The sequence below is a fragment of the Sus scrofa genome, chromosome 3 (assembly GCF_000003025.6).
Source record: "Sus scrofa isolate TJ Tabasco breed Duroc chromosome 3, Sscrofa11.1, whole genome shotgun sequence".
Taxonomy (NCBI): domain Eukaryota; kingdom Metazoa; phylum Chordata; class Mammalia; order Artiodactyla; family Suidae; genus Sus; species Sus scrofa.
Window position 1 is genome coordinate 43492911 of NC_010445.4, and position 15479 is coordinate 43508389.

Sequence of the window (15479 nt, forward strand, 5' to 3'; positions counted from 1 at the left end):
TAATTTGAGAGGTGTTGGTGTTCATTATTTAAGTGCTTCGTAGAACTCTCCAGTAGAGTCATCTTGTCCAGAACTTTTCTATGTTGGGAGGTTTTTAATTACCTTTTCAATCTCCTAACTTGTTATATGTCTGTTCAAATTCTGTATTTCTTCTTGAGTCAGTTCATGTAATTTTATGTTTTAAGAAATGTGTTGGAGTTCCCGTCGTGGCGCAGTGGTTAACGAATCCGACTAGGAATCATGAGGTTGCGGGTTCGGTCCCTGCCCTTGCTCAGTGGGTTAACCATCCGGCGTTGCCGTGAGCTGTGGTGTAGGTTGCAGACGCAGCTCGGATCCCGTGTTGCTGTGGCTCTGGCGTAGGCCGGTGGCTACAGCTCCGATTCGACCCCTAGCCTGGGAACCTCCATATGCTGTGGGAGCGGCCCGAAGAAATAGCAAAAAGACAAAAAAAAAAAAAAAAAAAAAAAAAAAAAAGAAATGTGTCCATTACTTCTAGGTTATCTAATTTTGTGGTGTACATAGTATTCACTTCTAAACCTTTTTATCTTTATAGGATTGGTAATAATGTCCCCACTTTCATTTCTAATTTTAGTTATTTGCATCTTCTCTACTTTGTCATCTTTTTTTTTTTCTTTTATTTTTAGGGCCACACCCATGGCATATGGAAGTTCCCAGACTAGGAGTCAAAATTGAGCTGTAAACACCAGCCTATGCCACAGCCACAGCAGCTTGGGGGCTGAGTGTCATCTGTGACCTACACCACAGCTCACAGCAATAACAGATCCCTGACCCACTGAGCGAGGGCAGGGATTGAACTGCATCCTCGTGGATACTAGTCGGATTCCTTTCCACTGTGCCACAACGGGAACTCCTCAAAGAACCAAGTTTTAGTTTCATTGATTTTCTCTATTGCTTTCTCTTCTCGAATTTATTTCTTTACTTCCTTCCTTCTGCTAGCTTTGGGTTTAGTTTATTTGTCTGCCCTCACCAGCTCCTTAAGGTATACATTTAGGTTCTTGATTTGAAATCTTTCTTCTATTTAATGTAGACATTTGTAGCTATGAATTCCCCTCTGCTTTTGTCTTTTGCCTTTTTAGGGCTGCACTCATGGCATATAGAGATTCCTAGACTAGGGGTCGAATGGGAGGTACAGCTGCCAGCCTACACCCCAGCCACAGCAACACGGTATCTGAGCCTCGTCTGCAACCTACACCACAGCTCATGGCAACGCCAGATCCTTAACCCACTGAGCAAGGCCATGGATCAATCCTGAATCCTCATGGATGCTAGTCAGATTTGTTTCTGCTGAGCCACAACGGGAGCTCCTCCCCTCTGCTTCTTAATGCAGAATGTAAATGTAAGAATTTAAAACTATTTCTTTCCCATAAAATTTGGTATGTTGGATTTTGTTTACATTCATCTCTGGATTTTCTAATTTCTCTTGTGATTTATTCTTTTACCCTTTGGTTGTATAAGAGTGTGTTGATTAATTTTTGTGTGTGTGTGTCTTTTTGCCATTTCTTGGGCCGCTTCACGCGGCATACGGGGGGTCCCCAGGCTAGGGGTTGAACTGGAGCTGTAGCTGCTGGCCTACACCACAGCCACAGCAACTCGGGATCCGAGCCGCGTCTGCAACCTACACCACAGCTCAGGGCAACGCTGGATCCTTAACCCACTGAGCAAGGGTAGGGACCAAACCCGCAACCTCATGGTTCCCAGTCGGATTTGTTAACCACTGAGCCACGACGGGAACTCCCTGTTGTTTAATTTCTATATATTTATGAATTTTCCAGTTTTCTTTTGTGTTATTGATTTCTAAATTCATCCTGCTGTGATTGAAGTTGATGCTTAATATGATATCTACTTTAAAAATCTATTGAGAAGTTCCTGTTGTGGCTCAGTGGTAATGAAACCAACTGGTATCCATGAGGATGTAGTTTGATCCCTGGCCTTGCTCAGTGGGTTAAGGATCTGGTGTTGCCATGAGCTTGGTGTAGGTTGCAGGCACGGCTCATATCCTGTGTTGCTGTGGCTCTGATTCAACCCCTCGCCTGGGAACTTCCATATGCTGCAAGTATGGCCATAAAAAGAAAAAAAAACCCTTTTATTAATAAACAATGTCCTTCTTTGTCTTTTGTAAACCTTTTTTATTTTAAGTCTATTTTTTCAGATATTAGCATAGTAACCTGCCGAGACCAGCTGAGCAAGTGAGGGCTGAAGAACGGGTGCTGTGAAACTTAAGGTTATCATAAAACAAGACACAGAGACATTTATCTTAATCAAATATGGGAACTGGGGGACTCAAGGTCTCAGGGACCAAGAGCGCCACTTCAAGAAACCACACTGCTTTTATTGTGCTCTTTAGGATTACGTCAGGTGAGGAGGGGGCTGTAGGTGCAGGATATAGTTTTTCTTTATTTTTTTTTTTTGTCTTTTTGCTATTTCTTGGGCCGCTCCCACAGCATATGGAGGTTCCCAGGCTAGGGGTCAAATCGGAGCTGTAGCCACCGGCCTACGCCAGAGCCACAGCAACGCGGGATCCGAGCCGCGGCCGCAACCTACACCACAGCTCACGGCAACGCCGGATGGTTAACCCACTGAGCAAGGGCAGGGACCGAACCCGCAACCTCATGGTTCCTAGTCGGATTTGTTAACCACTGCGCCACGATGGGAACTCCAGTTTTTCCTTTTTTTAAAAGTCATGTAGCTGGTAGCTGGTTAAGCTTTTACTCTGACCTTTAGGCATTTAACAATCTAGCATTGAGGAAGCCTGTCATCAGCTGTCTATGCATAGCATCTAGAGGATCACCATTGTGCTTCTGCAGACAGTGTGCCAATCTGTGGCAAACCAGGAGTGCCTAGGTTTGTACCTTGTTCTCCTTGCTAATGCATATCCTGCTAATGACCCCTCATAAACCCCTTGGGGTCATGGCTCATCTTCCTCTTATTCTTTTTTTTTTTTTGTCTTTTGTCTTTTTGTTGTTGTTGTTGTTGCTATTTCTTGGGCCGCTCCCACGGCATATGGAGGTTCCCAGGCTAGGGGCTGAATCGGAGCTGTAGCCACTGGCCTACGCCAGAGCCACAGCAACGCAGGATCCGAGCTGCGTCTGCAATCTACACCACAGCTCATGGCAACGCCGGATCATTAACCCACTGAGCAAGGGCAGGGACCGAACCCGCAACCTCATGGTTCCTAGTCGGATTTGTTAACCACTGCGCCATGACGGGAACTCCTTCCTCTTATTCTTAACAGGACCTAACATGCTGTGCAAACGGCATCCCTATCTGCACAGGTCTGGCATGCCTAGACCAACACATTATGTCCTCATTCAGCTGACCACATGAATAACTTATGCCTTTTAGTCTTTGTTCTTAAGCTTAAGTTATTTGCCAGCACTTTGACTGTTTTTCAAGCAGGAATATAGGGTAAAGGTAAAGCAGGACAAGAGTTTTCAGCATAGAAAACAGAAGCAGAGAGGCTAAGAAAAGATGGTAGAAACATGTCTCCCAACAGTAACCCAACTCTTTTTTAGGTATAATTTCATGGATTTTCTTTTTTTTTTTTTAACCAACCTTTCACTTTCAACCTATTTGTGCCTTTGGATCTGAAGTGAGTCTTTTGTAGAAAATTTATAGTTGGATCATGCTTTCTTTAAATCCATTCCATTAATCTGTGCCTTTCATTTGAAGAGTTTAATCCATTTACATTTAAAGTAATGAGTGATAAGGACTGGCTTGTTTCTGCCATTTTTTCTTTCTTTTCTATATGCATTATAGACTTTTTGTCCCTAATTTCCTTCATTAATGACTTTTTCTGTGTTTAGTTGATTCTTGTAGTGAATTTTTTTTTTTTTTTTTAATTTTCCCACTGTACAGCAAGAGAGTCAGGTTATCCGTGTTTTGTTTTGTTTTTTAGGGCCACCTCCGTGGCATGTGGAGGTTCCCAGGCTAGGGGTTGAATCAGAGCTACAGCTGCCGGCCTATACCACAGCCACAGCAACATCAGATCCTAGCCACATCTGCGACCTACATCACAGCTCATGGCAATGCTGGATCCTTAACCCACTGAGCAAGGCCAGGAATCAAACCTGAATCCTCATGGATGCTAGTCAGATTTGTTTCCACTGAGCAATGATGGGAACTCCTGTAGTGAAATATTTTTATTACCTTATCATTCTTTTTGTGTATAGTCCTTAGATATTTTCTTTGTGGTTATCCTGGGGATTACATTTAACATGCTAAAATTATAATACTATAATTTGAGTTGATACCAATTTAACTTCTATAGCATGTAAAAACTCTGTTCCTAAATAGCTCTACCTTTTTTATGTTGTTGTCACAACCTATATTTGTATATAAACTATGTGCCCAATAACATAGTTTAGTATTTGCTTTTTGGGGAGTTCCTATTGTGGCTCAGTGGGTTAAGAACCTGATAGAGTGTCTGTGAGGATGAGGGTTCAATCCCTGGCCTCACTCAATGGTTAAGGATCCAGTGTTGCCATAAACTGGGGCATAGGTCATAGATGAGGCTCAGATGCACTGTTCCCATGGCTGTGGTATAGGCCTGCAGCTGCAGCTCTCATTCATCCCCTAGCCCAGGAACTTCATATGGGGTAAGTGTGGCTATAAAAAAGACCAAAAAAAAAAAAAAAAAAAAAAGACTCCTGCATTTTATGCATTTGTCTCTTAAATCATGTAGAAAATGCAAAGTAGTGTTATAAATCAATGTTGCAGTTATATTAGCTTTTATAATTATCTGTATATTTACTTTCACCTGAAATCTTTATTTCTACATACAGCTTACAATTAGTGTTTAGTGTCTTTTCATTCCAACCTAAGGACTCTCTTTAGCATTTCTTGCTGGTCATATCTAGAAGTAATGAGCCCCTTCAGGTTCCAATTATCTGAGAATGTCTTAATTTCTCCCTCATTTTTGAAGGACTATATTTCCGGATATAGAATTGGTTGGGAGTTTTTTTCTTTCAACACACTTTGAAAGTATCACCCAACTGGTTTCTGGCCTCCAAAGTTTCTTTTGAAAAATGATGAATACTCTTACTAAGGATCATTTGTATTTGATAAGCTTGCTGCTTTCATGATTCTTTGTCTTTCTTTTTTGACAGTTTGTTTATAATGTATCTCATGTGTGTCTCCTTGAGATTATCCTACTTAGAGTTCATTGACCTTCTTAAAGTTATAGATTTATATGTTTTTTTCAAATTTGGGAAGTTTTCAGTATGTATTTCTTCAATTATTCTTTTTTGCCCTTTCTCTCAGTCTTCTGGGACTTCCACATTGCAAATATTGATTTGCCTGATGGCATTCCACAGGTCCTTTAGGCTCTGTTCATTTTTCTTCAGTCTTTTACTTTGTTCTTCATATTTTATAACTTCAGTTGCCCTATTTCAAATTTGTTGCCCTATTTCAAATTTGTTGATCCTTTTCTCTTCATGCTCAGTTCTGCTTTTTCTTTTTTTTTCTTTAGGGCTGCACCTGAAGCATAAGAAAGGCTAGGGGTCGAACTGGAGCTGCAGCTGCAGGCCTATGCAACAGCCTCAGCAATGCCAGATCTGAGCTCTGTCTGCAACCTATGCCACAGCTCACGGCAACACCAGATCCTTAACCTACTGAGTGAGGTCAGGGATCAAACCTGCATCCTCATGGATACTAGCTGGGTTTTTAACCAGCTGAACCACAAAGGAAATTCCTCACTTCTGCTTTTGAACCCCTCTTACGAAGCTTGCATTCAGTTATTGTACTTTTCATTTCCACAATTTCTTTTTATTTCCTTATTATTATATTTATTTACTTGCTTATTTATTTATTTAATGCTGCACCTGAGGCTTACATAAGTTCCCAAGCTAAGGGTCAAATCAGGGCTGCAGCTGCTGGCCTATGCCACAGCCATAGCAATACCGAATCTGAGCCACATCTGTAACCTATGCCACAGCACATGGCAACACTGGATACTTTAACCCACTGAGCAGGGCCAGGGATTGAACCTGCATCCTCATGTATACTAGTTGAAATCATTACTGCTGAGCCACAATAGGATTTTTATATTTTCTTTTTATTAATATTCACATTTTATTTATGCATTGTTTTCCTGTCTTTGTCCATGTTTTCCTTTAGCTCTTTGAGAATCTTTAAGACAGTTTTTAAAAATCCTTTGTCAGAGTTCCATGGTGGCCCAGCAGTAAAGGATTTGGTGTCATCACTGCTGTAGCTTTGGTTCTATCCCTGGCCCAGGAACTTCCACATGCCACCAAAAAAAAAAAAAAAAAAAAAAAAAGAGTCTTTGTCTAGTGAGTTTAATGTTTGTGTGTCTTTAGGGTACTTTCTGTTGATTTATTTTTTTCCTTTAAATTAGACATATTTTTCTGTTTTTCATATACTTTGTGATTTTTTTGTTGTTGAAAACTGGACATTTAAGACTTTTAATGTGATAATTCCAGAAATCAGACTCTCTCCCTTTCCCAGGGTTTTCTTTAAAATAAAAATGTTGTAGGGTGGAGTTTTTGCTGTGGTGCAATGGGATTAGCAGTATCTCTGGAACACTAGGATGTAGGTTCAATCCCTGGCCTAGCACCGTGGGTTAAGGATCCAGTGTTGCTGCAGCTGTGGCATTTTACAGCTGTGGCTCATATCTGATCCTTGGCCCAAGAACTCCATATGCTGCACAGTGACAAACAACAAACAAACAAACATGTTGTAGGGTATTTATGTACCAGGTATCAGCCTAAGGTGAAAGGTTAAATTCTTTTCAAGACTTTGCTGAGGCTGTATCTTTCCCTGGGCATTATGGTGACTTTCTAAATATCCTTATACATATGGTTGCTTTGGAATGTCCTAAACTTCAAATATCTGTCTTCCAAAATGGGAAAGCGAAGAACAAAGTAAGAACAACACCCCCTAGGTGCTGTTCTTTCAAATACTCTGAATATTGCTTCTTCCAGTGTGGGTTAAAACAATAGCTGGTCACTTCTGTGCCTGCACTTTCATGATCAAAAGCAGCAAGCAATCAGAACACAGATCCATAATATTTAGAAAATAAAGTCCCTATTGATCACCCTGGCTTCTGCAAGTCTCACCAGGAACATGGGCATGGCTGCCTGTGAGGGATGGGGAGCTACTATCACACTAGTGGCTGTAATTGACTAAAATTATTGCTATTTAGTATCCAGGCCATCCTCTGGAAGCTGCAAGTGCCCATAGAGACTCTAGAGTTTCAAAACAGTTACTTCAGTAACTATTTAGTTAACTGGCAGTTTTTGCCAGTATAATTATTGTGTATGCCTAGAAACAGATTTCTGGTGCTTCCTAATCTACCTTCCATGGTATCACTCTATACAGATTTTTTTTTTGTGGGGGGGAGGCTATGCCCATGGCATGTGGAAGTTTTCAGGCCAGGGATCAAACTTGTACCACAGTTGCAGCCTGTGCCATAGCTGCAGCAATGCCATGTTCTTAACCTACTGCCCCACAAGGGAACTTCCTCAGTACAGATTTTTTTTTTCTTTTTTAGGGCTGCACCAGCTGCATGTAGAAATTCCCAGGCTAGAGGGTCCAATTGGAGCTACAGCAGCTGGCCTACACCATAGCAATGTGGGATCTGAGCTGTGTCTAAGACCTACACCGCATCTCATGGCAACACTGGATCTCTGACCCACTGAGCAAGGCCAGGGATTGCACCCAAATCCTCGTGGATACTAGTCGGATTTATTTCTACTGCATCAGAATGGGAACTCACCTCTATACAGATTTTTGGTTGTCATTTTATTTTAAAAATTCCATGAAAGAAATAGCAATTAAGGCAGTAAAGTTTGATTTGACTGTGGCCAATAGCTTTATTTTCCAAGTTTAGCCATGTAGCATTCATGTATGGCGAACAGTAGTCATATACTTCTGACACACATTGGATTACTTTCCTCTTTCAAAAATTATTAGAGTTCCTGTTATGGCTTGGGTTAAGGACCTGATGTTGTCTCTGTGAGGATGTGGGTTTGATGCCTGGCCTCATTCAGTGGGTTAAGGGTTTGGCATTGCCATGTGCTATGGTGTAGTTCTCAGATGCAGCTTAGATTGGTATTGCCATGGCTGTTGTGTAGGCTGGCAGCTGCAGCTCTGATTTGACCCTGCCCAGGAATTTCCATATGCTGCAGGTGCAGCTGTTTAAACAAACAAACAAAAAACAGGAGGGCTTCAACTTTGTAGGAACTTGAACTGCAGAGAGATGACAGAGGAGTTACTAATAATCTGTACCCAAAATTCTGAGTGCAGAACTAGGGACTTCACTGAAGAGAAGGGAAAAAAATGTAGGCCCATAAAACTAGCCAATTATAATACTGTTTAATTTTTATTTTGGCTATTGATGCTTCTCTTTTATTATACAGAAACACAATTAATATGTATAAGTTTCATTTCTAGTAACTTGGTTATTCAACTAAATGCAAAGACTATTGGCAACTAAAACAGAGAAAATATTTTTAAAAATCGACTTGAAGGCATTAAAGAGCTAACTAGAGAGTGAACAGTCTGGCCAAGAAGTTAGAAAAGACATCTTTCTTTTGGGGAAAATAGAGATGAGCCATTCTTCTGTGGATTTTTGTATGGAAGTGCTTGTGCATATTGAGAGGTAGTTGAGAGGCTGAGCAGTGATTTCCACAGTCATTTAGGGCCAGAAGGTATCAGTCTACACTTTGGGATGGTCCCTAGAGCCTGAGCCCTAGAAGTGTAGATGGACCAGAAGCAAACCAATTCTCACATGGGTTGCAACTTAGCTTTGTGTCATTAGGTAGCTCAGAAAAACTCAATTTCTTTCCAGATTGCCTGTCACTAATTATCTCAAACGACATCAACTTTTCCATATTCTTTGCAGCAACAAATAGCTTCTTCAGTTGCCTGAGTGCCAGGTTTTCCAGGTTCCTCTCTTGCTACAACGCATTTTGGCTCAATCACTCTTCCTTCAATTAAATGAGATTTTGTAGCATCAACTTCAGTTATGGAAGAAAAAGTTACAAAACCAAATACTCTTGATTATTTGCTTGCAGGATTCCTCACTACCACACAGTCTGTAAGTTTTCCCCATGGCTCATAGTAGTTCGTCAGACTTTGCTCTGTTTCAAAGCTTAAGGCACCAATGTTTACAAAAACGTCCCTTTTCTCTCTCAATAGCAGGCTTGGTCACTTCAGCTGGATTTCCCAGACAGATGAGAGAGAAAGCCACCAAGGAGTATGAGCACACCTCTCCTGGCGCTGTTGTCTTGAGGCATTCTTTTCTTTATGGTCTTGGTTTCAGTACAACGCCTGCAGAGGCTTTCCATACCACAAGATGGTTTTCAAAATAATATTTCGTATTACATCTCTGATTTCGTTTTTTATATTTGCCTTGTGAACTAGCTTAATTTCTCCCAAATAACTACTTTTCAGGCTTTCCAAACTGATTTGAAATAAGCTTTCTCAATTTTCCTCCCTCTCTTCCTTATTAGCTAATTTATTGATGTTCCCTTAGTTCCATACAGCTGACTTGCATCACTGACACAGATTATTATACCTTTGTAACTCAAATAAAGCAAATTGAGGTTTTTATAAATTTTTAATTTTTTAATTGCTTTTTAGGGCTGAACCTGTGGCATATGGAGGTTCCCAGGCTAGAGGTCCAATTGGAGCTACAGCTGCTGGCCTACACCACAGCCACAGCAACACAGGATTCAAGCCAAGTTTGGATCTCAAGCTGCATCTGAGAACTACACCATAGCACACTAAGCGAGGCCAGGGAACAAACTCGCAACCTCATTGTTCCTAGTCAGATTAGTTTCCACTGGGCCACAATGGGAACTCCTGAGCAAATTGACTTTTATTAATCATTTTTTGATAAATATCATCAGTATAGCCATCCAGACAAACATTAGAATTACTTTGTGGTATTGAAATATATGCACATGCTATTTTAATTGAATTATGTTAAATTTAATGTTCATTTTATGAGAAATCTTGAATTTATCCTTCTTTAAAATTTTATGTAAGAATATGTATAATTACATATTATACATTTTACATACATGATGCATGCAGAAATGAAAGTGGGAGTTCCCGCTGTGGCTCAGCTGTAATGAACCCGACTAGTATCCATAAGAATGTGGGTTTGACCCCTGGCCTCACTCATCTGGCATGCTGTGATCCGGTATTGCTGTGGCTGTGGCATAGGCCAGCAGCTGCAGCTCCCATTCGACCCCTAGCCTGGGAACTTCCATATGCTGTGGGTGTGGCCCTAAAAAGCAAAAAAAAAAAAAAAAAAAGTTTAAGATTTTTTTTTGGCTGTGCCCACAACATACAAAAGTTCCCAGGCCAGGGATTGAAGCCACACCACAGCAGTGACCCAAGCCAAAGCAGTGACCATGTGGATCCTTAACCCATTAAGCCACCAGGGAACTCTAACTCTTAAGATTTCTGAAACGGAGTTCCACTTATGGTGCAGTGAAAATGAATCTGACTAGTATTTATGAGGATGCAGGATCCCGGCCTTATTCGGTTGGGGATCCGGCATTGTGGTGAGCTATGGTGTAGGCTGACAGCTGTAGCTCCGATTCCACTCCTTGGCCTGGGAACATTCATATGCCATGGGTGCAGCCCTAAAAAAAAGCAAAAATAAATAAAAATAAAACCTAAAAAAAAAAGGGTCTTTGAAACGTATTTGACACACTTCTCCCTTAATTTAAGATTCAATCAAGCATTTAGGCCTAATTTTGCTCCTATCATTCAGGCAAAACCCTGTATTTTTACTCCACACTATGCATGGGAATTATGATTTCCACTCTGTTAGGAACAGACACTGTTCCTGGCCCTATGTGAACTAAGGGTATTTCCCTCCTTCCTTTTCAGTTTCTTTCCTAGGGGTTGTACATGTGCATGCTGGTTGGCACCCAGTGGAACTTCAGGAAGAGGACCCTCACTGGATTTCCTTTCTCTCCCCTGTGACCTGAAATTTCTCTCCAACCAGTGATGCTCAAAGGCTTGCACCTGGTTCCTCACCCATTTATCAGGGTTCATTGCTCTTCGTTGTCTTACGTCCAGTGTCTTCAAACTTGTCATGTCATTTAAAAGTTGTTTTAGGCAAGGGGTTAAATCTGGTTCCCAGTACTCCATTTTGAGAAGTAAACAGGAAGTAACTTTAAAACACTTTTGTCAAATTCCTAGAGTCTCTTTGTAAAGACTTTATGTTCCTGAGATTCCTATTCTGTTACATATAACCCATGATTTTTGGACTAGTAAAATAATTTTTATTTTAGTTATTGTAGCCCTATATGTTTTCATGCTTACTTTTTCCTTTTTTTTTTTTTTTTTTTTCTCTTTTTCCCATTTTAGGGCCGCACCTGTGGCATATGGAGGTTCCCAGGCTTGGGGCTGAATTGGAGTTGCAGCTGCCTGCCCACACTGCAACGCGGGATCCGGGATCCGCTCCGAGCTCCGTCTGCGACCGACACTCCAGCTCACTGTAAGCTCCCGGATTCTTAGCCCACTGAGCAAAGCCGGGGATCAAACCCAAATCCTCATGGATACTAGTCGGGGTCATTGTTGCTGAGCCACACGGGAAGTTCCCCCAATTGGCTTGCCGTCATTACCTGGACCGCAGGTGCCGGAGGAGCAGAGGGATGGAACGCTGGAGCTGGCGGCCTTATAAAAGGCCTGGTCAGGTTGGGGGGTGGGGGTGTACCCGTGCCGCAGGGCATTGTGGGTATGGTAGTCCCACCCCGAGGAATTGTGGGTAGCGTACTTTCGCGCCGCCGGACCTTGGTTCGTGAGGCTTGGACGACTTTCCGAGCTTGTGGTGAGCTAGCCCACCTTTGGCCACTGGCTCCCTGGTAAAGCGGGTCGGGAAAGCCGGGCGAGGGCGGCGCGGTTGGTCCATTTTGGCTGCGGGTTCTTTGAGAGTTGATTTTTTTTTTTCCGGGCGGGGTCGGAGAAGCTGTGGGCAGAGGTCTTGGGTCGCGCTGGCCAGTGGTGCTGCGGACCCAGCGTCCGTCCCAGAGGGGTCGGGACTAGTGCAGGTAATTTGGGGGGCACAAATGCTCCTCGTCCGGAGCAGACGTCCCCACTGCTGAGGCGCGCTGCTCAGGCGCCCTTCCTGGATGTTAACTGGGGGGCCGCTGCCAGGTGGTGCCCAGCGCTTGGCTCCTAGGACCTGGGTCTTTGGGGAAGGTCTGGCTTGGGGCAAACACCCAGATTTACCTTGATGGGAGAGAGGGATGTGGGTTAACAGCCTCAGGCCCGCGGTCTTCTGGGGGTGTTGGTAGGATCTCGGGGGGCGGGGGGCTGGGCCAGACATCCAAGGGTTTGTGGCCCCATGATTCTGCCCAGGTCTGCAGCTCCCGGACATGTCTGGCTTCTCCGGAGTCGGTCTCTTTGAGAAGCATGGGGTGGAGAAAGTCGGGTGGGAGGAAAACTCCTAGGGGCATGGCAGGCCCACCTCAGATGGGGACTACCACCTCGTGTTCTTGCCTTTGCTCATAACTGGAAGGTGCATTACGTGGTTGTCCTTAATATTGTAGTCCTATCTCATATTTTAATAGCAGGATATCACTGCTGGACACTTAGTGCATGACCTCAGGATTCTCCTTGCCTCTTTGAGTTTTACAGATTTTCCCACTAATCTCACGTGCTGTTAAATCTTGTAATTTCTTCTTCCCTTTCTCCTCTCCCCTCACCTTTGTGTTCTCTCAACATATTTTGTCTTTTCCCATGTTCTAGTTCAGCTGTTAAAAAAGGGGGTCCTCTCTTTATTGCTTTTCCCTGCTTGTGGGCTCTAACGTTGGACTTGTGAGGTTCTACCATCAACTCTGGACCTTGGGCGTTTGCGTTTATTCTGTGTGCCTCCCTTTCCTCGTCTGTAAAATGAAGTCGAGAGCACTCTTTTTATTGTGAGGTAGAGATGCGACTGTGTTTCTGCAGTGGTTAGGGTGCCTGACAGACAGTGAGGGCTCAGGAAAAGGGATTATCATCAATTCTGAATTGCCTCTTCAACCCACCTTTCCAGAATTAGCTCGCTCTCTCTCTCTTTTTTTTTTTTTTACCTTTTCTAGGGCCGCTCCCGCGGCGTATGGGGGTTCCCGGGCTAGGGGTCTAATCAGAGCTGTAGTTACCGGTCTACACCAGAGGCACCACAACGAGGGATCCGAGCCGCGTCTGCAACCTACACCACAGCTCACGGCAACGCCGGATTGTTAACTCACTGAGCAAGGCCAGGGATCAAACCCACAACCTCATGGTTCCCAGTCTGATTCGTTAACCACTGAGCCACGATGGGAACTCCCAGAATTATCTCTTACTCTTCACTCTGGTTGGACTCTGTTTTACAATGACATGTATTCCACTCCATGGAGTTTTATTCCTTCATTCCTTTATGCTTCACAAATTCACTTTTTTTTTTTTTTTTTTTTTTTGGTTTGTTTGTTATGCTTTTTTGTCTTTGTAGGGCCTGCACCTGAGGCATATGGAGGTTCCCAGGCTAGGGATCGAATTGGATCTACAGCCGTCGGCCTACACCACAGCCACAGCCACAGCAACTCGGGATCCGAGCCCTGTCTGCAACGTACCCACAGCTCATGGCAATACCAGATCCTTAACCCACTCAGCGAGGCCAGGGATCAGGCCCGGAGTCCTCATGGATGCTAGTTGGGTTTGTTAACCACCAAGCCACAATGAGAACTCCACAAATTCACTCTTGTTAACTAACCAGCTCAGATGTTCCTTCAGAGCAAGGATTTCGAAGTGTTCTTGCCAGAATTACCCCCACTGCCCCCTTTAGTCCCGGAGCACTTTATACATGAGGACTCCAGGGCTCAGTGCATGGTACATCCTGATTGACTGTCCCACTGGGTTTGAGATATTGCTTTGAGGAAGGGGCACCTTGTTTGGCTCTTCATGGGTCACTGATTGTACCCAGCTGTGAGGATATGATGGCTTGTTCTTTCTGCCTGGAAAGGGACATGTATGGAAGGAATGATGGAAACTCAAGTGGGAAGTGGGGTTAGGCTATTGTTGGGGTAGGCTGTGGTTATTAAGATAATAGGTGTGGATCTCTTTCTGTGGTCTTTGGGACCCACTGCAGGGTTTGGACCAGAGCAGGTTCATCGTTTCTTCATTCAGTTATTTATTACCTCATCTCTCTGTTCCCCTTTATAATGGAAGGCATCAAGAGAGTTGTCTATGTTTGATAATCCAGTTTTTCTCTGCCCAGTCTAATTAATTTTCAGATATTTGGGATTTTTTAAGGTAATCTATTGTTACTGATGTCTTACTGAATGCCATTCAAGTTCAAGAACCTTCATAGTATTTTCCATAGTGGCCGCACCATTGTACAAGTCACCAGTAGTGCACTAGGGTTCAGTTTCTCCACATCCTCTCCAAAACTTGTTATTTTGTATGTGTAGTTTTTAAATTTTTTTTGTTGAAGTTGATTTACAATGTTCTGTCAATTTCTGCTGTACACCAGTGACCCAGTTATACATACATATATATGCATGCTTCTTCCCATATTATCCTCCATCATGTTCCAGCACAAATGATTACATGTAGTCCCCTCCCTTTTAAATAATGGATATTCTGATGGGTCGAGGTGCTATCTCATTGTGCTATTGATTTGCATTTCCCTGATAATTTGTGATGTTTAGCATCTTTTCATACTTTTGGCCATTGTATCTCTTCTTTGGAGAAATGTTTATTCAAATCCTTTGTCCATTTTTTAGCCAGGTTATTTGTTTTTAGTTATTGAGTTGAAGTTCTTTATATATTTTGGATAGTAACCTCTTATCCCATGTATAGTTTATATCTATTTTCTCTCATTCCGTAGATTGCCTTTTCACTTTGTTGTTTGTTCCCTCTTCTGCATAGAAGTTTTTAAGTTTAATGTAGTCGCATTTGTCTATTTTTGCTTTTGTTGCTTGTGGTTTTGGTGTTATAGCCAAGAAATTATTGCCCATTTCAGTGTTAAGAAGCTTTTTCCCTATGTTTCCTCCTGGGAGTTTTATAGTTTCAGGCCCAGGGTTTAGAAAAATTTTTTTTTTTTTGAAAACGATAAGAATAATATTTATTGAATTCTTACTAGGTATAAGATGCTACATTTGGCTTATTGTAACTAATTCAACACATTGAGTATTATTCCCATTTTAAGACAGGGGAGCTCTGCTTAGAGAGAATCTGTACCACTTTACTAGTCAGTTGCAGAGCTCATATTCTTTAACAGCATTTCCCCAAGTGAGTCCCAATTTATGTAGAAATTTTAACATTTGCCAATAATCAACCTTTGGCTTTTTCATTCTCTTTGGAGTTTCATTTATATTTCATGAAATATAAATTCCTCTCTATTACTTTTTCCTTTTCATGTCTTAGCTTCTTAAGGTGGGAGTTGGTTTTTAATTTCTTTTTTTTTTTTTTTTTTTTTTTTTTTGTCTTTTGTTGTTGTTGTTGTTGTTGTTGTT

General features: G+C 42.3%; 1 protein-coding gene across 12 annotated transcripts in view; it reads left to right on the plus strand.

Annotated features, from left to right (window-relative positions):
* ZNF169 (zinc finger protein 169) overlaps positions 10315 to 15479 on the plus strand; it is a 58075-nt gene continuing 52910 nt past the window's right edge. For 4 of the 12 annotated variants that reach the window (XM_021087001.1, XM_021087006.1, XM_021087008.1 and 1 more), the window contains exon 1: positions 11750 to 11864. Coding sequence is in view for 1 of the 12 variants with exons in the window: in XM_021087016.1 (XP_020942675.1) it covers positions 11740 to 11830 (91 nt within the window). In the remaining 11 variants the exon portion in view is untranslated. Of the gene's footprint in view, positions 11865 to 15479 lie in introns of all 12 variants that reach the window. The other 8 variants (XM_021087009.1, XM_021087014.1, XM_021087016.1 and 5 more) reach the window with 7 other exon arrangements.